At 42.6% G+C, this 21,891-nt stretch overlaps 1 protein-coding gene across 6 annotated transcripts in view; it reads left to right on the forward strand.

The window, feature by feature from the left end:
- GPM6A (glycoprotein M6A) overlaps positions 1 to 21,891 on the forward strand; it is a 394,708-nt gene that overhangs the window by 150,081 nt on the left and 222,736 nt on the right. For 2 of the 6 annotated variants that reach the window (XM_090036159.1, XM_090036157.1), the window contains exon 2: positions 4,501 to 4,545. The exons of 2 other annotated variants lie outside the window; for them this stretch is intronic. In XM_090036159.1, the coding sequence (XP_089892285.1) occupies positions 4,501 to 4,545 (45 nt within the window). The remainder of the gene's footprint in view (positions 1 to 4,500; positions 4,546 to 21,891) is intronic. 2 more of the 6 variants (XM_090036160.1, XM_090036158.1) reach the window with 1 other exon arrangement.

A 21,891-nucleotide genomic window follows, 5' to 3' on the forward strand; every position in this document is an offset into this window, starting at 1 on the left:
TAATGTAAGTCTGTCCCCATTATCTTTTCAGATTTATTTCCCATGTATCTAAACATTTCAGTGGATTATAATTTTTACAATTATCTTTTTAATATAGGCTTGACTACATTTGATTCAGGAATGTAACAGTTTCCAGCAACTAAATTTTGCAGTATTTTCTGGTATTTCATTATTTTGTATCTTGTTTCTTTGCTTCCTCATAATTACTGATCATTTTTGAGTAGCAACAAGCTCTTGCAGTTTAGAAGAGAGACCGTCTACTTTGTTTTGTAAGACTGAGAGCACTACCAGTTAGGAATAACCCATCCTAAGCTATTCCTGTGTTCAAATTCTTAGTCAAGGCAATGGAGTACCACGTTGATACAAAATTAAATTGTTCTATTGTTTTATTGTTTCATTTCTAAACAGATAATTTTACTAGGCTGCTTGCAGTCCTTCAGACACCACAGCATGTCCTAAATATAACAGGCAATATAAGTCATTATTATGAATTATCGAGGTTGTTCTTGTGCATTTTGTTTTTTAAGAAAATAGTAACCTTCAGTGTGATACACTATATCTAAGAATGTCCTTATAAAGTGTGATGAGTAATCATTTGGTTGGTGCTAGAATGGAAAACAGAACTTATTAAAATGGAAGTTAGTTATAAATCCTATAAATCTTGCATAGCCAGTAAAATTTAGTAAAGTAAAAAATATAGTACATTTGCAAGAAATGTGTGATGGAATATACCTCCTCTTCATAAATATAGAGTCAGTATATTGTAGATCTTCCAGGTCACATCGGATCTGTGCAATATTGTCAGCATATTAAAACAATTTATACATTTTTATTTTAGTGATGGCACAGAGGTAGTGGTAATATATTTTCTTTTTTTCTGTACGCAACTGATTTTAGTGTTGTTTATATTTTCCAGACTATAACAACTTGGTTTTTGGTAACTTTATGGTGGTTGTTTCCAAAGACTATACTCTCTTTGTAAAGAAAAAGTTAACATGAATCTTTTTTTCCAAAAGTGTGAATGATTTTGTGTGTGCTGGGGTGGAACAGCATTTGTTCTGTCAGTGTCACAGCATTTATTTTAATCTCTGAATTAATTTTCTTTGGTTGCTAGGCAATTTTTACTTTATAGTTTTATTAGAAAGTGACTAATTCAAGTTGATTTTTAGTTCTGAATCCTCAATTGTTTCCTTTAACCTTGACATGATTAGGAATGTACTCTAGCATGGTATGATGATTGAAAACAATATTTATGTTAATGGATAATTTTATGAATACTAATAATAAAATGCCTAAGTGATGGGGGCCTTGTCCTGTACTCCTACTGAATACCAAGCTTTCACTGAATTCAGTTGAAAAGTAAGGTATTTGGGAAATGCAAGGTTGAGCCTTTTTTTAGGTAACTTTTCAATGTCTAATGTGTTGGGATTGTGAGTGAGCAGTTTTTGTTCTGAACCAGAATCAGAGAGTCCATTTTGAATCCAGTCATGTTCACTTAATTATCTTGGTTATTCAGATTTTAAATGCATTCACCAGATTTGTCCCATCTTTCAAACAGGCACATGATCATACAAATTAGTGACAACTATAATAATAAAAATTACTACAGTATTTTACAGTGATGATATAGCTCACTATGATTTGATATCGATTTGTCAGTTTATGTGTAACAGAAGTTACACATAAATTGGTATAAGTGATCAGAAACTGGTTCAAATCTGTAACACAGCAGAAGTTCAGTGCAAATAAACCATTTTTAAAATGGCCAAAACTGATTTAAGATAAACTTGGATGGATGTCATATAAAATTTAATTGATTTAGGCTAAATCAGCTTATTGCATTTCTGTCTCAGATCACCTCCAGATTCAAGTCAATTCACAGTCTCCTAGCATCCCAGGATGATTCATAGATGCTAGGGTTGGAAGAGACCTCAATGGATCATTGAGTCTGAACCCTTGCCAGTGGCAGGAAAAAGTACTGGGGTCACGTGACCCCAGCCAGGGGTTTGTCCAGTCTTTTCTTGAAGACCCCCAAGGTGGGGGAGAGCACCACCTCCCTTGGAAGCCTGTTGCAGATTCTGGCAACCCTAACCATAAAGTTATTTTTGATGTCCAACCTAAATCTACACTCTATCAGCTTGTGGATGTTGTTTCTGGTTATTGCAAGGGGTGCTCTGGTAAACAGAGAGTCTCATATTCCCTGCTGCTCCCCACCCCCCAGTGAATTTGTATACTGCCACAAGATCCCCCCTCAGCCTTTTCTTGCAGAGGCTGAAAAAGTCCAGGTCTCTCAGCTGTTCCTCATAAGGCCTTCCTGGCAGGCCTCTAACCATACAAGTGGCCCTCCTCTGAATCCTCTCAAGGTTGTCCACATCCTTCTTGAATTGTGGTGCCCAGAATTGGGCACAGTACTGCAGCCTGTGGCCTGACCAGTGCTGCATAGAAGGGTAGCATCACTTCCCTGGACCTGTCCATGAAGCGCCTACTAATGCATGACGAAGTGCGGTTAGCTCTGCTAATTACATCGTCACATTGACAACTCATGTTCATCTTGGAGTCAACAACCATTATGTGATCTCTTTCTGCCTCTGTGCTGCTGAGAAGCTCATCCCCCAGCCTATAGGTGCTGGTGATTCCCTCTCCCTAGGTGCAGCACCTTGCACTTGCCCTTGTTGAATTGCATCCTATTGTTCTTTGCCCACTTCTCTCCAGGTCCACCTGGATTCAGTTTCTTTCCATCAGTGTGTTTGCTTCACCGGATAGTTTGGTGTCATCTGCAAGTCTGGACAGGGTGCTTTCTGCGTCCTCATCCAGGTTGCTGATGCAGATATTGAACAGCACCTGCCCAAGGACTGAGGCTTGGGGGACCCCACTGCCCACATCTTTTGAGGATGCTTTGCATCTCCCCATAAATCCTCCCTCAGAGGGTGGGTGGGCTAGCTTTGACTCAAGCTTTCTGCTCCAGCTGGGTAGGGAGATATGCTTTAGAGCTCCCAGGCTTCTGGCCTGGGCCACTGAAGGCACGTGGCTGTATTTCTGGAATCAAAAGTTAATGTCCACTTGTTGATTGGTTCAATCTGTGCATTTTAGACTAACTTGTGAAGATTGAATCGATTCAGCCTTGGGCTTTTGACTGTCTGTACTTAGCTTGAGAGTCTTGTTGACCCCCTGTTGTATACAGAAGTGAGATATGCAGCCAGCACTCTTAAGGTTTACTTACAGTAGCAGGGGGTTTCCCAAATCATTTTCTTCTTATCACACCTCACATTAAGTTATGTCTGCTTTATTGCTTAATCATGACCTCTGGTGATGGCTGCTGTGATGGTGGTTTATCATTTTCAGCACACTGTGACACTGGATTATAAATCCCATGATGCAGAAGTGTAAAGATTTTATATTGCAGTATAGGCAAAAGAGTACTGAGTTAGCAAATGCTTGCTTTTGCCTTCATACTGTGCCCTATGGCCTACATTGCTTATTAAGGAAAACGAGTTCCACGTGATGCTCCAAAAATCCAAGCCACCAAGTAGTTGTTCTTCAGCAAATAGAAAACAAATGAAACAGCCCCCATATCTCCCAAAAGACTACCTTGATGAGTTCCAAGAGAATGCAGGATCGATATATACAACCAGTATACCTATCCTGACCCTTTTCCTAACTTGGGAATTCTCCTATTACAAAAAAGTGAAAAAGAGACAAAATAGTTTTGAGACTCTTCCATAGTAAGTAGTAATAATCAAAAATTTGTTGTAAAATAATGATGCTGGTTTTTTTCATTGTGGACTTTTTCCTGTACAGATATGCCCTGTTTTAGCTTTGTGACTGATCAAACTGAATTTGCAGAAAGTCAGTATCTGATTCACACACTAAATTGATAGAGTCAAGATCAGTTCTCAGCCATGCTACAGATTTCCTTTGGGAAAGTGACTTGAGTTCCTGTCATACTCAGTCATCAATGTACTTTCATAAAACTCCCTGCTAACATTTCTGTGCCTCAGTTGCTCATCTTTTAAATGTAATATGATTCCTCATGTCTTCCTATCTTTTAGTGTCTTGTGTGTTGTCTATCCTTAGAGTAGGGCACGGCCTCTCACTATGTTTGTATAGTGCCTAGCAAATTGGGATGCTGGTGAAACCTCTCAGTGATACTATGATTTAGGAAAATATTTATTGGATGTATCGGGGTCCATAAAACTTGCAGCCGTTAGTACGCAGTCTTCCTTAACAGAGGCTATGGTGAAAGATTATTGGGGTGTCATACATTCAATACAACTGTTTGGTTTGGACAGTCCCTTTTAGTGGTTGCTCACTAACTGTTAAGCAAAAATGAGAACAACAAGGATATTTAACAGTGTTGTGCATGTGGTACACCTGCTGTTAAAAAAGAAGGGTGGTAGACATCTGATTTTTGGTAGTTGTATAACGCAAGTTAATGTTATGTTGCACGTCTGGCATCCCAGTATGGAAAAGTACCTATAATATATCTTTTCTTTACTTCAGCAGAGCAAACACCACGGTTTCAAGCACTTCTTAGTGAAAGTACAGGTAATACTTGAAAAATTCTATCATCAATATTATATGGTAATTAACCTACTAGGAAATGTGTGTCGTCTTTTTTTTAAAGTGTCCAGGAGCATTGAGTGATTTGCCCCTCCCTCCCCCCAAGTTATTAGCCTTTTGCTAAAAATATGCGTTTCCTTTAGATGAATGCCTATTTTCTGTTAGTATGATCATCACTAAAATTTCAACTACTACAGTGGCTAGGAAATCTATTCTATACTTTGAAGCTAGAAAGAGATATTTCAAATGAACAACACCTATCTGTTAATTAAACCTGGGGGGATTTTGGCAGACCTGTTTCATAAAACATGCCCACAGCCAGATCAGTGCTGGAAATGCATAATTATTAAAGGGAAGGATTTGGTGCAGTTGCATAGCCCTATTCCCACACAGGGATCTGATGAGCATTTGGAGATAAATACAAACATTTCCCTGACAGTAAAAATTTTGCCTGTGGTACATGTGCCACATTGTTGATGGACTGCTTGAATAGAGAACAGGATACAGGCAATACAGAAGAGAAATCGGGTCACATTGATTTTATTTCAGTGATTGGCACTAGACATAGCATTGCCACTTCTTCATGCTTATTGGAGGGGTTATTCCAGGATAAAAGAAAATCTGGAGTACATTAGAAAACTCTATGACCCATCTTGCATGTCTGATTTCATTCAAAACTAAACCCTTAGGTCATGTACATGCAAACATCTTCAGTGACTTCAGTGGGAGTTCAGCCATGATTTGAGGGCAGTATCTGACCTTTAACTGTCACCCAGCTTAGTTTGGGATATATTTTTCTGGGATATTGGAATGTAACAAAACTGGCATGTTTAGAATTCATGTAGCATCATGCATTGCATGAGAGAGCCCCTCACTGTCTCCTAATTGAAGCTAGTCTAAGTCACCAGCCCATAAGAATATTGACAGAGCTGAATCAGTCCTCTAACTCTCAATCGAAATGCTTACACTAAAGGATGATTTTCCAGTATCTCTGGTTGATTAATGAATTTTGCCTAACAAGTGTTAATTTTTAAATGATGTTTTCAGCCTCATATTCTAATCAGGTTTATTGACAAAAGTGCTAAAAGAGGCAAGAATAAGGATATTCCTGGCTTAGGAGGGAATCATTACTCTGGTTTGTAATCCCTCAGAAAACCTGGAATCAAGGAAATCTGAGGTCTGTAAAGGTTGTCACCATCCTCCATAATCTTGTACAAAAATGGATGAGTCAGAACAGATCTATCTGCATTTAAGAGAACAGACACTTTCCAAAGTCTGGTTCTCTGAGCAGAAGCCTTTTTTCTGTGCTTCTCTTGGCATGAATACATGGCATAGTGTTCTCACAAGAAGTGCAGATGAATGGGCTGAATGTTTTAGTGAGCTCGAGCAGCTATAGATCTGGTTCACAGATGGAACCCAAAGCACCACCAAAACTTCCAGAACTTCAGCAACCCCTGTTCTCTTAAATGTGAAATCATTCTTTGTCCACAGCTCTGCACAACCCTATGCAATTCTGACTCATCTTATCAATAATGTGACCATTCACAAGGAGAAAATTAAACAAGTTATTGTCCAGTCCAGTTACTGTCCAGTCTGTTTCAATGAGCATTACAATATGGGGACATATTATACAGATAAGCAAGCCTTCCGTTGTCCTCAGTATGGCCAAGGATACATTTCAAAATTTCTTCTTGCTACTGACCATGAGATGTGGCATGAATTTGCCACTGGCACTCTAGCTGTCCTTCCTCTTGTTTCTTCTTTCACAAGCTTTAAATATACAGTACTGACAAATAAAGGAACAAGGGAAGAGAGCACTTGGGGCCACTCTTTTGATGGTTATGGACCCAATTATTTGAACGTATTATCATTATTACTGTGACTGTTGGGAAAGCAGTATATTCTGAGGGGGCTGTGTAAATCTCGTAAGTTCCATTAAAATCTTATAGTCGGTGATCAAAACAAGTTCCTGGCTTCAGAGAAATAAAGAATATCTCAGCCTCAAATGGTAGGAGGCAAGGATCAGATTGTGACAAAGGAGTAACCTTCCCCACCTCTTACACCGTCCCAAGTATTAGGCCCAGGCTAGCCAGCTGTACATGTAAAGCCAGACTGCGCCTGTGGGGTTTCTCTGGTTGTCATCATTTGAATGAGCCCAGTGGACTTCTCAGCAAAAGGGGTGTGAAAGCTACTGAACATTTTCAGCTGCGGCAATTCCAGGATCACTGCCAGGAGGAATCTGAGAAAGCCCAGCTGGGTTTTTGTGATACATCCTTTACATAATATTAGCCAGTCTTCTCTCACACTCAGGAATAATAACTTCTAGACGCACTGCATTTGATTCATTGTTACAACAGGTAGCACAATCTTTATATTGAGAATTCTTGTTGTTTCTTTATTTTGAGTCTCAAGTTTACTTGAAGGCTCCTATAGCTGTGTGATGACATAAGGAGAATGTCTTCTATTATCATTTTAGCTAAGTAATTATCTAGCCTTTGTGGCTGGAGAATAAAGCTTGAAAATATTGAACGCTTAAGCCTTGAAAACTGAAAGCATTTTCATACTTAAGATCTCATGTGTGTTCCTGTTTTCATGCATTTTAAAGTCTTACCTGTTATCTGAGAATATTTGGGGTTGGTGCACTGTAGGTTACGTGAATGCTAAGGAAGTATTTGTGGTGTATCCAACTTGCATTTCCTCTATTCCATCTGCAGTGGAATGAAAAGCATTTGGAAAAAGTGGGGTTCTCCCCCTTTTGTTACTATATACAGCACTTGAGCTATTATTTTTGGGTGGCGGGGGTTCACTCTGATCCTGCTGCTGGTCCTCTTCATATGACTCCCTCTGATTTCAGTGAGTCTGACTGTGCACCATGAGTGTCAGGTTCTAGGCAATTGAAAAGCATGCCAGTGATTCTGTTGACTTTATTGGCAGGAGAGTCAAGACCGTTTACAAGCTGAATTGTTGAAATGTTATAAATGTTATAATAAAGAATGCCCCAGCATCATACCCGGTGTCATGTAAGGTAGAGAAGACCAGTGAGGTAGCTTTTGCCAAGCAATATAGTAACAACAGTGTAGGATCTCTGGAGAATACTAGTAAAAACACTAAGTAATGAGCCTCGCTAATGCACTGACCTGTGCATCACATTCCCTGGGGGGGCATGGTTTGCAGGTTGTGTATGCGCTTATGAGTATCTGTCCCGCTGGCTAGTATGTATACCATGATGAGCAGAAAGCACTTGCCAGGGATGCATTTCCGTCCAGTGAAATAGCTCCATAGCTTTATTTCTGAGTCTGGCTGTGAGAAATTCTGGCATTGTCAGCAGGAGCCTTTGCAGCAGGTTGCAGCTAGTAGCGTCTGTTTAGCTTCCTCAATCAAGTCATGGCAAGATTCAGCTCTTCAGATTTACTACTTGTTACATTTTTAGCTGTCGTATGACCACCTCATACGCTTAATCATTTCCCAGTCCCTGGGGGTGTGTTTATATGCTTGCATGGAGATGCAAACAAAAAAAAGTAAAATATGAAAACACTGAATTGTAATAAAACTTGGCACATTCATATGTGCACATACACTAGGCATAACATTTCCTGGAAGCCTGCCTTCAGAGTTAGCAATAATGGCAGGAGACTCTTAACCCAGTCATTATCAGGGCAAGAGATAAAAGTGAGTACAGTAATAAGGACCAGGCCTGTTGCAATTTGGCACGTCACCAGTTATGATAGAAACAGCTAAGGACGTTCTTGCAGTGCCTCCAGGTACATTTATTAAATGAAAACAAGGTAAGAAAATATAACAGCCAGGAGTGTGTTCCCGATGGTGTTCTCCAGCTCATGAAAGCTTGAGTGAAATGGCTGCACAGTACTTTGCAGATTAATACTTTTATTGAGGCCACCTTAGTAAGCTCTCCACAATACATACAATGCTCTCCAGAACAGTGAAAAATATAGCCAATATAGTAATAGGTTGCTATCATTTCCAAAGATTAATATATTCATGCAGACTCTAGAGGCTTGCTATAATATAGATGAGACTAGAAGAGGACGTGATAAATGTCACTGAAAAAATCCAGCAATAATATGTTAGAAATCTGTTATACATTATGCATGATTTTATTGAAATCTGCATGTAATCACTGTGCTATAGTTCATGTTGCCCCTAGTATTTGAGCTATCCCCTTCATTGTTGTTCTAAAACCAAACACCCTTTCCTTATTTCATCACTCCTGGAGACCCATATCTTCAGCAAGAAGCATAAGTGAATCTTACAAAAACATGTACATCTGTGTATATAAAATGTGTGTGTGTGTGTGTATAAAATGCAGTAAAACAAGTGTGCTGACCCCTAAACAGTTATGAAAACATGGTTACTCAGTAACTTCCCAAAATACAACTGAAAATACAATACATGATAATAGATATTGCATTGTAAAGGTATGGCATTGTAAAATACATTTAGGAATGTAGGAAGATATTTTTCCAAACTTCCACAAATGGTGAGAAATTTCCTGATCAAAGAGGAACACAGCTATTTTATAGAACATTAAGAGAAGGAAAAAAAAGCTTCACCGCACAATGGGCTGTAAAATGTAGATGATTGAACATGTGGATGACTAGAGCACAGTTGTTTGGCATTCTTCTGTATGTATTTATATGTATAATATAAAATATGTGCATGTTGAGAGAGAGGGAGGAAATATTAGACTGTGTGGGATGGCATACAGTTTTTATTTGAGTTTGAGATGGCTCCATTAGTCACAATTAGTGAAACCACTGGGGTGTGCAGATCATTCTAAAGGAATATCAGTAAAATTGTAGAACACTTTAATTATTTTGTATATGCTACTAAAACTATATTTAATTGACAATTTAGGGAATTTTCAGGCTTTTTCTTTTGTTCTTTCATTTATGTATGATGTGAAGCAAAGCTTATAACGGTAAATTAATTATTGTAAGTCCTATGGAAGTAAAATAGGAATGAAATAAACATTCAAAAGAAATAACTTTTTAAAAACACCATGGGGTTTAACAGGGAATAAATTATTTCCATAAGTTTTTGGACTATCCTTCATAATTCTATAGCAGATATATAAGATGTACTTAAGGATGGTCTGGAAATGGACCCTTCTGGAATGTGTATCACTAGAAAAGGGAATATACTGCCATTTCAAGAAGGTTTGGTTCTAGTTCTACAGGATCTCAGGAAGTTGAACTTTAATGGCATAATATTTTTTATAGTTAGAAAACTTTTTGATGTTTTAAAAGACTTAAGCTTTCTCTGAAGCCCTGCACAATTTGATTTATGAATCATTTGGCAAGACCTCAGGGAGGTGTAATTTTGGGGAAGGGGTACATCTGGGAGGGGAGGAGTGTTTCCCTGGCAGGTTGATTTAATTAAGGGCCTTGTTACACCCTGCCCCACCTCCACACCCCCCTGCCTGCTCCTCCCCTGCTTATATGTGGCTGCCTGTGCTGTCTGCCCCAGGGGAGCTGGCAAGGAAGGGTTAACCTGTCTCCTTAGCTGCCACTGCTAGGCTGCTGCTCTTCTCTGGGCTGAGCCCACCCACAGACCAGCAGCTGTGGCAGTGGTGGTCAGGCAGGCAGGTCAACCCTTCCCTGCCTGCTCCCCCAGGACAGACAGACCAGGCAGCCACATGTAAATTGGGTGAAGGGGTGGGGGACAGTGAGCTTGGATCTGGGACACTCGGGGGCAATGGGCTTGATCCAGGCCAGCGGGGGAGGGGGAGGTGGGGGGAGGTGTTTACACTAAGGGCATTTTTACACATGCAAGTGCTGCATACCAGGTGCTTTTCAAGGTGCCTGGTGCTGAGTCGCTTCCAGTTGTATAAGTGGCAAAATGCGCATCAGCATTGAGAAAATGGTGGCGGCGCACTTTTGAACTAAACCACATAGCTATTTTAGTTCAAAAGCACACCACCACCATTTTCTGCATGCAGATGTGCATTTCACCTCTTATACAACTGCATGTGGTGCAGTGCAGTTTACATGAGCTTGCATGCAGAGTAGACTAAATTAATAGAGTCTTCTCCATAGTGGTGGATCTCTGGCACGTCACACGACAAAAAGATATGTGTATAAATGCACTAAGGTGTAGCCTAGATTGTAACCTTAATGTGACATGAGCTGGGTAAAGCAGTTCAGAGATAATTCTGCCCTAGAATGGTATAACTTTGAGCTCCATAATCAGTGCTGAAAGGTAGTTACAGGTATTAATGTGCAGACAATCCAGATGTTACAAGCTCCAGGAGCTGCCCAAAATTACTGTGCAACAATGCCCTATGAAAAATGTGGCAAGTGAATGAGGTCAGAGGACATGGATTAGTGGGAAGAGAGCAAGTGCAGTGGTCTGAGGACCTCAAAAAATGAATGTGGGCTGCAATTTATCTCATATATGTTTATTCATAATCATTCATTTTCCCCATTTACTTGATTATTGTTAGAACCGCATGTTATATGTATTTTAATTAAACAAACACCTCTTCCCTAAAATAAATGCAGTGTGTACACCTTAAATGGCTCATTAGCTCCTACCATCCCATCCACAAAAGCAACCAAGTCTAAGCATGGCAGTGTAGCTTTTGATTATGGGTAGGGTGAAGGGAACAGAGGAAACCTGTGTTCAGAACACAGAAATAATTCTTGGCACAGGTAGGGGGTAGTGTGATTTGCCTTCCTCAGATATGAGGTAAGAGAGGACAGTATCTGGACTTGGACATCCATAATGGCTTTTCAGGTGGGATAAGATAAACCCTTCTTGGGCAGGATTGCGGGGAGGCCAAAGAGTATCCTGTGGGGGGAGCACCAAATTGGTGTTGTGGAGGAGAGAAGACAGAGCCTGTTACTGCAAGGGAGCAGGGGCTGGAATTACGGCTGGGAAGAAGGGGGTGAGGAAGTGTTTGGTCAGATTTCCCTTGTGGGGAGGAAGACCATTAATTAAAGCTGGTAAAAGATGACAGGAGCCTGGCAGTAAAGCAAGACACTGACATCTCATTCTAATCTACCCTTTTTCATACCTCTGAGTTGGAAGTGTTGGGGTTTCACTGTACTTGGTTATGGGGAATCTCAAACAATAGTTTGGACCTTTTTTGATTCCACACAGCAGGGAGGGACGAAGTTCACTAAGCCCAGAGGCTGCCTTCTAGGGCATTTTAATGACCAAGAAGCTGCCAAAATGTAGGGGTGGCTGTAGACATGCGAGGACACTGCTCCAATGTGCTGTAATTACAACGTGCCAGAGAAGACTCAGTTAATTGAGTTTGCTGGAGCATGCTAATTAGAGCGTTCTAGCAGCCTCTGTGTCTTGTGTATTCAGTGTCCCCGTGCTTCAAAATGGGGTCGGGGCGCTTTAACTAAAGCTTGTCACATGAGCTTTAGTTAAAGCACCCCCACTGCCATTTTGAAGTGCAGGGCACTGAATATATGAGATGCTGCAGGCATTGTAATTAGAGCGACTGTCAAAGCTGCTTTAATTAAGATGTCCCCCACCCCCAGAGCACAGGTAAAGATGTCCCTAGAAGTCTCTGTTTCTTTGTCTAGGATCTTTCTTCCCTGTTCCCACAACTCTGGGACCTCAGTTACCCACCAGTTTCATATCCTACCAGAAATGGCCTGTCAGAGTTGTATATAATGTATTCCTGTTTCTAGGCTTCTCATCCAAGGGAGGGACACAGGGGATGTCAAGATCTCCAGGGCAAAAACTGCATTAGTGTTTGTGGTTTGTTCAATGCTTTGTATGTTGTTGATTAATAAATAAAATATTTGCTAGGTACCGTGGCTTTAAATATATAGGTACACTATAGTATTTTTAAAAGAAATACTTTTCTGACTGACATTGATGCATTTGTTTCTATATGTTTATTTTAGTGCCATCAGGATGTTATATTGTATCCTTATATATCCAGAGGTGTCCTTTAAAAAAAAAAAGTAACTGCCATTTGCTGCTTTAGCAACTGCATCCGTTTTGCAGAGCAGATTGGATTCTATTGGTACTGAATGACAATCTAGGCACCCTATAAATAATGCTGCCTGCGGCTCACTGCTTTTTCTTTTCTCTCTCCCTTTTTAATACGCGGGGTTGTTTTGTTTTTTTAAGTAAAATATTCATTTACTTATGTCACTGTGAACTAAAGTTGGGTTTATGTTGCAGGACAACATGTCACGGTCCCTGGACTGTATTTGTTTGTATTACCTGTTCCAGCAGCATGGCTAGAGCATGTTTAGATGAACAGAGGTGTCTGGTGTTCCTCATTGACTAAAAGTGGATTGGGAAGGAGGTGGAGGGGAGGCATGAGCTCACTACAGTCCAGTGCACTAGTCAGAAGAGTTAGTCTGGCATGAGGAGCAAAGTGAAACCTGAATCAAGCCTGCAGTGAGTAATTTCCATTTGAGATTAAGGGAAAGAATAGTCTTTCTCTCTCTCTCTCTCTCTCTCTCTCTCTCTCCCCCTCTCCCCCTCACATTATAAAATAACTGAGCAGATGTTTGGTATATGCAGTGTTTCCAGCTCTGGTGTTTTTATTGGGAGTCTTATGATTCTTGGCATCTTTCCTGAAGTGCCAAATGCTGGAATCATGATATTACACAAGAAGTTTCAGCTTTATTTATTTTCTCTAGCATTCATGGATGAATAGAAAAGCTTGAAGATATGGAATGTATCAGAAAAGCTAAAGAACAAGGTGGCAAATAAAAATAATTGATTTTTAAAATTGAAATAAATAAATAAACTTGCTATCCTAAAATCAGTATAATCATTTTGAAATGAGGGGGAATGACTTGTGATCATTTTTAGTGCCTGAAGTTTGCAGTATTCAATGTAGCCTTACTTGCAATGGTTTCATCAACCATATGAGGAAAGGGAGCTCTTCATTCCTTATGGTTACTGCCATAGGCTCAGGCCAGACTTCTCTGTCTCTCAGCTGTTCCTGTTAGTGGGGTTTCTTCACTTCCTAGAAGCAGACGATGTGAGAGTCTCTGAACACACTCAGTAGCTTTACCTCTAGAGGAGCTAGATGGGGGTCAGTTGGGTCTGGGAGAGGGTCATGGAATGCTATGTCTGGGAGAGGGTCATTGGATGCTATGTCCTATGATTTGAGGTGTGGGTGGTTAGGCATCTGAGTAGTGAGGTATCAAATCTGCCTGCTGAGACAGGAGAAGGGCATATATATATGTGTTGTGTAGATGGAAAAGTGAGAAGAGAGAATTGGTGGTTGTTGAGACTGCTTCATCAGGAGGATCCTCAGCTGCTCAATGCAGGAGGACGTGTGTGTCTGGAGTAGTTGGAAGGTCAGTAGGAAATGCCTGTTTCCATCTTTCTTGTTGCTTCACACACTTCCTCTGATCCCTGGCTGCCACCACATAGCCCAGCATCTAGGTGCCCAAAGGACACAACACTGCAGCCCCCAGAGCTCGGTGAAATTTCAGCAGTTGTCTCTAACAGATGCAGGATATGTGCTGGGAATGGGAATGGCACACCAGAAAGGGAAGACAGAAAATACTACATCTGCTTCTAGCAGAGAAGGCTTAGTTTTTTGCTTTATCTTTGAACTCTTGGCCCAGCAGTAAGGATTAGTTGTCTTGTCATGCTGTGGAGGAATGTGTAGACTCATACTGTAACAATGCTACATGGCTTTGAGAGCAGCAGCTATTACATTTTGCCCAATGGCAGTAATGGCACTAGTGGGCTGGGTGGAGCACCAGGCTTGGGCATTGTCTCCCACACCTGGGGGTGGGGGGCAGAGGGGGAACCAGAATCGCCTCCACCCACCTTGGGAATCTTTGCCATAGCCCTGCACTTCCCAGCTATAGGAACCAGGCAGCACAGCTCCTCACCGAGTAGTGCATTTCAGGGGTGATTGAAATGGTGCCTGCACCCTCCCCTCCCGCCTCCCCAACTGGGAATCTGCCATGGCAAACATGGTCCTGTGCACACCTGGGCAGGGAAAGTGAATAAATGGGGCAACAGGGGTGGTGGCTCCAGGAGCCACACCATGGAGCTGCTGAAGCTGCTGGGCAGTGAGCCTGTCCTCAGCAGCAGCAGGAGCCCAAGCCTGTGCAGCTACAGCAGCAGCAGCTCCTGTCTGAGTGCAGATCAGGTGCTGGTAAGACCCTTTCTTCCTCTCCCTCCACCCCTGCTTGCCAAAGGTCTGAATAATCCCTGTACATGCTGAAGTACCTCATTATACCTTTCCCCAATGGTAAGGTTTTTTTTGGTGAGATCTTTTATTGGACCAAGTAAAATATCTTTTATCAGACCTGGAGGGAAGGGTGCAGGTGGGCAGGGAGGAGATACTGGAAGGAAGAACCTGTGCACTGCCACTGCTGTCCCTGGCTGAGCCTAGCAAACTGCACAACTGCTCCTAAAGCTTGCAGGTAGATCAGGGCAGGGCAGCTCTGGGACTCCTTTGTGCCTGCATCAAGTGGGGACAGCAATGGTGGGGTGAGTTGGGTTCCTTCTAGTGTCTGCTCCTTCTCAGTGGGGAACACCAGGGGGTGGGGTGGGCAGGGAGCTGGTGTTGAAAGGAATCTGTATGATGCAGCCCTGGGTGAGCCTGGCTCCCTGTGCAGTTGCTCCCTGCAGTGCCCAGCAGGAGAGCGGCAGGAGCAGCTGTGGAGTTCTACCCATGTCCGGGTCAGCCAGGAATAGTGGTGCAACACGGGTCTCTTCCCTACAAGCTCTGATTCCTGCCCACTGCCCTGTGCCTCCCCAGAGTGGAGGCTCCCACCAGCCCTCACTCCCATTCTCTCATGGTCTGAGGGGGCAGTGTGCTACCCGCTGTTTAAGGAAGTCTAGATCCACCCGTGCTTATAAGAACTGCGAGGTCTCAAATGGAGTGACTGTTCTGTGAAGAGTGTTCTCCCAGAAGTGATTGTGTACTACTATCCTTTATCATTTTTCTGTGAGAGTTCATTCCATGGCTGTTTAGTGTTACCCACAGAGTTCTTGAGAGAGTATTTAGTAAATTCATGAAATGCCTTTCAATAATGGGAATGCGTTTAAGATGACAGAGAATCCAGAACTACCTACATATGGATGGTTGGTGGGTCAGCGGTAGGTTTCAGCAGGGGACTCTGACTTAAAATACAGTCCTTCTTTATTCCCTTAGCTAAGACTCCTTGTGAATTGATGAGCAGGAAAAACCTACCTGCTGAAGAATAGCATTCTATCATTTCAGTCAGTGTTACCTAGCCTGTAGTTGGATTAGTGTGTATGGGCACCTACATGCAAGTGTGGAGGCCACTCTAATGCACAGGAATTCCAGCATGTCAGAGCAGACTCAATTAATCGAGCAATTGCCATGCTCCAGAAACCTCCTGCATCTTGTGTATCAGCATCCCCACACTTAAAAATGGTAGCAGAAGGACTTGATCTAAAGCTCATTGAAAGAACTTGAGTTCAAGCACCTGCAACCCTGGAGCACATGTAAAAGTGCCCTTTGTGTGCAAGGCTATTGTGCTTTATGTTGGCTTTCCTGCACATAATTCAGTTTTTCATATTTCACATGTGAAACTTACAGTTGTGGTATTCTCTATCCAGACATCACATGAACAATAAGATGAATACTCTTGGTTCAGAAGTTGTGACAATGTACTTAGTTGCTAACTCTGTATGTAATAAAAGGGAGTCATTTTCAGTCTTCTTCCTGATGATGGCTGTTATTATGGATGTGTTGAGAACAGACTTGGGTGTCCCCCTGAACCACATGTATATCCAAGATGTGCATTCTTGCTTGGGAATACCTGAAAATAAAGCATATATATGTAATTCTGGAATTAAAGGCCATCAAACTGACCTGCAGTGGTATTCCCGCCCTTTTTGCAGAACTCCCCAGTGGAAATCATGGCAGAAAACACATCCATAATGCAATAAATAAACAATACATACACTGATAGTTTTCTGGTAAAATAGTGCCATCCACATAGTGTAATTACATGGTCTCTGCACCAGTGATTCTCAACCAGGATGAAGTGGCACCCTGGGGTGCTTTTAAATCCTTTCAAGGGTGCTACAAAATGCTACACAATGTTAGCATTGTTGGGTGTGCAAACATGGTTCTCAAAGTAAACCCAGAAATTTCAAATAGGCATTCAGAGTGTTAAAAACATACTGAATGGTTCTGGTCTTTCTGAATTCTTTTCAATACAGGAATTGCTTTAATATTTTTCTGTTGTCAAAAAACAAGTGAAAAGTAAAAGCTGGCATGTTTCAAGAGATGCCTTATACCAATAAAGGCGTGCTTTTGAGTTTAGCAGAGTTGAGAACCACTCCTCTACACTTTCCAGGGATAAACAATAAAATAGTATGTTTCTTGATCAAATGAAAAATAGCTGGAAATGTATCCTAGACTAACATTCTGCTATCCAAGTGTCTTCTCTTGAGGGTTTCAATACCATCTGACTCATATGGAAAGATGTGAAGATGATTTAGCTATAGGAGCTTGGAGTTCACAGGGACTGTATGCAGAGGTGGTTTATTGAAATCTCCATGTCAATACAGCTTTAAAGATATACAACTAGATCTTTTCAAAGGCTTATCAGATGGACACGTGCAGGTGAATTTTAACAGGCATGGCAAGGACAGCGTCTTTGAGGCTGCTGACAGACAGTCAGTTAAAGGCACAATGGTATCTGGTCCATGATCCCAACAATTGCTTCTCCTGCAATGACATGTGTGCATGGCAGGCAGTGTAAAAGTGGTCTGGGGAATCAGATCTCAATCATGCCATATTGCTGGTTCAGGGGCAGCCCAGGCTTCCCCTGCACTGCCATGTGGTATTCCTGTGGCTGGGAGTGCTGGTCGACTGATTGGCTCTTCTAGCTGTGGAATTGAGGGCCATGGCTGGGGGTCCTGATCAGGTGATGGACACTCTCCAGCTGTGGGAGCGCATGGGAGCCAAGGGCTGAAGGTACTCCCACAGCTGAGAGCTCATGTTCATGCTGACCACTCTCCTCAATGTATGGTGTGATGGGAACTAGCCACAAAGTTATATATATTTTTGTAATCATTTTATGCCTTATTTACTATTTTATTGCATCATTAACTGAATAAACATGTGGCCAGGTTAGTACTTAAGACGTGATTAACTGGTTAATCATGTTTTAAGTGTAATGCTGGGGGCATGAGACTACAGACATCCTATTGCCACATTGCAAGTCTCTGTTCCAAAGCATGACTGACATCCTAAAGTTTCTCTAAGAAAAGTTCACTAATAATTTTATCATGGAAAAACAATGTATTTTCCTTTAGTTTCATTTTTGGAAATGGCAGAATTATTTTCATTGAGACTTAGCAAAAAAACTGTAGCCAGTGGCAGACATTTGTCATAGATAATTTCATCTACAGCAGTTAAGTTTGGCAAGCTATGAGCTACTAATAATAGGATGTGAAAAGTGCCAAGTGACCTTAAATATCATATATAGTAGTGGTTGTCAAACTTCTTAAAGTTATGAAACACTTTAATATTTCTTTTTCTGCTGCAGAACTTCTACCCCTATCCTAAAGACTAGTGCCAAGCTAGGCAATTTGACCTGGCAATAGCAGTGTACCATCTGGCCCACTCTGCCATTACCCCCAGTCTCTTTATGGAGCCCCCGATGATCTGTTGTGCAACCTCAGGATTCCACAAAATATAGTTTGAAAACCACTGAAATATAGTTTTGAGCAATTGGATACATGTCAATAAAATATTAGAACTGAAGTATAACATTAAAACCCCAGTGGTTGCCACTGCAAATAAGCCATTTCTCATTGCTACTAAAGAATGGTCACAAGTAATCCTTGCCATGTTCTATAGGCAAACCTAAAGTACCTTAGATTATTTTGTGTGATAGTTGTTAACACAAAGCTTTATTCTTTTAATGATAACCACCGTTTCAAGGTACAAACACATATAATGGGTTTTACAGATTGTTTGTGCTTTATAATTTAACAGTTCATGTTCCAAATGGATGTGCAAGGCCTGAAAATTGTACAGAACTTCCTATATCAACTCTTAATTTTCTTTCCCCTTATTTATGAATTAGCAGTTAGCAGTGTTAAATATTTTCTAAGTCCAAGACTATAATGTACAAGAGACACTGTATTCCTGCCTGTTGCCCTGTGGGGTCAGGCCAACTCTCAGGATCTCAATATTGCGCTGTTAGACAGGAGGGTGTGACACAACTGCACATATACAAACACACAAATCAATTAGGTGCATACACACACACACACTACCAGCTCAGGCACATACACATCCAAACCAGCCTAGGCACATGCATATCTATCACCAGTTCAAGCACATATACACTACACACTAAAAATTAGACAAAAATCAATTGTCAATACCCGTATACTCATTACACATACACAGATCACTAATTCTTATATCATACACACAATTTATATTTATACACACACGCTCACCAGTTCATACACATACAACCCACCTACACATAGGTAAGTTCCCAACTTGGATCGTATGGTATGTACATGTGTGCTTGGGGTACCTGGGAGAAGGTTAAGGTGAGAGAGAGAGAGAGTTAAAGTGTAGGGAGTGAAAGTTGCCAGAACCAGGATTAGAACTAGACAGAAGCTGACTGAGGAACTGAGGCTTGGGTTTACTTAAGATCAGGTGGCCCCAGGGTTACTGGAGATCACTGGTGCATGGGAGGGGGGGCGGAAAAAAAAGCCTGGTGGAAAGGAAGAGACATCTAGGAAAGAGAGAGACACAGAAACCTAGGAGCTTGGGGCTGGAAACTGAGGCAGACAGCTGAGATATTGGGGGTGATGGGGGCAGATAAGTGGTGGCAAGGAGGAGACTGCCAGGAAAGAAACTGAGGTTGCTCATGGGAAAAGGCAGTGGGGATTAGACAGTGGCAAAGAAACAGGGGGTTTGGAGGCAGAGAGGAGCTCAGGACAGGTGTTGGAGGTGGCAGAGAGCCAGAAGCAGGAGAGGGAGAAATGAGACAGAAGTTAGAGGGGTGAGGAGCAGAGATTGGAGCAGGGCCGGAAACGTAGCAAAGCAAAACCCAACTCAGGGTCCAAATAACATGTTTATTAAAGAGACAACACACTACACAGCTCCATGAAATTATTGGCTCACACGCACATGCACACACACACACAAGCACTCACAATGGCAGCAGGAGAAAGATACTTAGTGAAAGGGCTAGAGTCCAGGTGGGGAAGAGAAACAGAGTCCAAGTCCTTGGTTGAAGAGGGGGTGAGGGGTGATAGCTGTCCAGGCTGGAAAGGGGTCCTTGTCCAGCAGGTGTTGTCTGGAGGGGGGTCACTGGCAGGGCCTCTGGGTGGATAGGTGGTGTGCCATGGTGCTGGTACAGATGGAGAGGGTGTCCCAAGGAGTAAGTCTTCATCCCCATTCATTCAGGAATCAAGTTACATAGGAGGGGTAGGTGTGAGTCATGGGTTACACAACCAGGCCTGGGGACAGGATGGACCAAAATAGAAACTTGACATAACTTATGCTAACTGACATATGTAGGCCTGAATCATATCGTACCAGTAAAACAGTAATATGGAATTTAGGAGATTAGTGGGAGAGGCACTGAGGGCCCAAAAGGTAGAGGATCTAGGAGTCCATGAGGGATGGTCATACCTTAAGGGGACAATCCTCCAGGCTGAGAGAAAGAAGGGGGGTAAGAGTTCTCTGAAACCCCCATGGCTCAGCAAAAGCATTTGAGAATGCCTGAGGGCCAAAAGGGAGGCGTACACCCGGTGGAAAGGAGGGGCTATCACCAAGGAGGTATACTCCTCCTTGGCTCGTGAGTGTAGGAGGGCTATTAGGAAGGCCAAGGCAGAGATGGGGCTCAGGCTAGAGACCAGGATTAAGGACAACAAAAAGTCCTTCAAATACATTGGGAGTAAGAAGAGGGCACCAGATAATATAGGGCTCCTGCTAGACTCAAATGGTAATCTTGTGGCAACGCCAGACAAGAAAGCCGAAATTTTTAACAAGTTCTGTTTTCTTGGACAGGGACCAGGACAGCTCTCCCACCACAGGTAGGGGCAATCTTGGGTATAGCACTGCCAGGCCTCAGGTCTGTGCAGATGTAGTTAGGGATCTTCTGGAAGAGCTGCATGTTTTCAGATCTCTGGGCCCTGATGCCCTCCACCCATGGGTGTTGCAAGAGCTGTCGGGGGTCATTGCTGTGCCCTTGGCCTGGTTGTATGAGCGATCATGGTCCATGGGCCAGGTGCCCAGAGATTGGAAACTAGCTAATGTGGTCCCCATTTATAAGAAAAGGAGAAAGGAGGACCCACTAGGGGCCAGCAGGAGAGGTTATGCTTAGGGGCAACCAACAAGGTTTCATTAGAGGCAGGTCCTGTTAGACCAACTTGGTGGCCTTCTGTGACCAGGTCACCAAATCCTTAGATGCAACGGTAGCAGTGGACGTAGTCTTTCTGGACTTTAGGAAGGTCTTCGACACTGTCTCTCACCCCATTCTTATTAAAAAACTGTGGGACTATGGTATTGACACCCACACAGTCAAATGGGTTGCTAACTGGATGGAGGGCTGCACCCAGAGAGTGGTAGTGGATGGGTCATATTTGACCTGGAGGGATGTGGGCACTGGGGTTCCGCAGGGCTCGGTCCTTGGGCCTGCACTGTTCGGCATGATCAGTGACTTGGGTAAGGGGGTAAAAAGCACCCTGTTCAAATTTGCCGATGACACTAAGATGTGTGTGTGTTGGGGGGGGGGATGTGGGCATGCTAGAAGGGAGGAATAGGCTGTAGTTGGACCTAGACAGGTTACAGGTGTGGGTGGATGAGAATAGGATGGGATTCAACACTTACAAGTGCAAGGTGATGCAGCTGGGGGGGAAGAACCACCACCATATCTACAGGCTGGGGAATTCCCTTCTCATCAGTGTAGAGGCAGAAAAGGATCTTGGAGTCATCATTGATGCCAAGATGAACATGGGTCACCAGTGTGGGGATACAGTCAGGAAGGTGAACCATGCCTTGTCATGCATCCACAGATGCATCTCAAGCAGGTCTAAGGAAGTGATCCTCCCCCTCTGTGCAACACTGGTCAGGCCGCAGCTGGAGTACTGCATCCAGTTCTGGGCGCTCCACTTCAAGAGGGATGTGGACAACATTGATAGGGTCCAGAGGAGGGCCACTCGCATGATCAGGGGGCAGCAGGGGAGGCCCTACGAGGAGAGGCTAAGGGACCTGAACCTGTTCAGCCTCCACAAGAGAAGGCTGAGTGGGGATCTAGTGGCCTGTTACAAGCTAATCAGAGGGAACCAGCAGGCATTGGGGGAGTCCCTCTTCCCCCGAGCACTACCAGGAGTGACTAGAAGTAA

The sequence above is a fragment of the Crocodylus siamensis genome, chromosome 2, assembly GCF_052110815.1.
Source record: "Crocodylus siamensis isolate JL-2025a chromosome 2, ASM5211081v1, whole genome shotgun sequence".
Taxonomy (NCBI): Eukaryota; Metazoa; Chordata; order Crocodylia; family Crocodylidae; genus Crocodylus; species Crocodylus siamensis.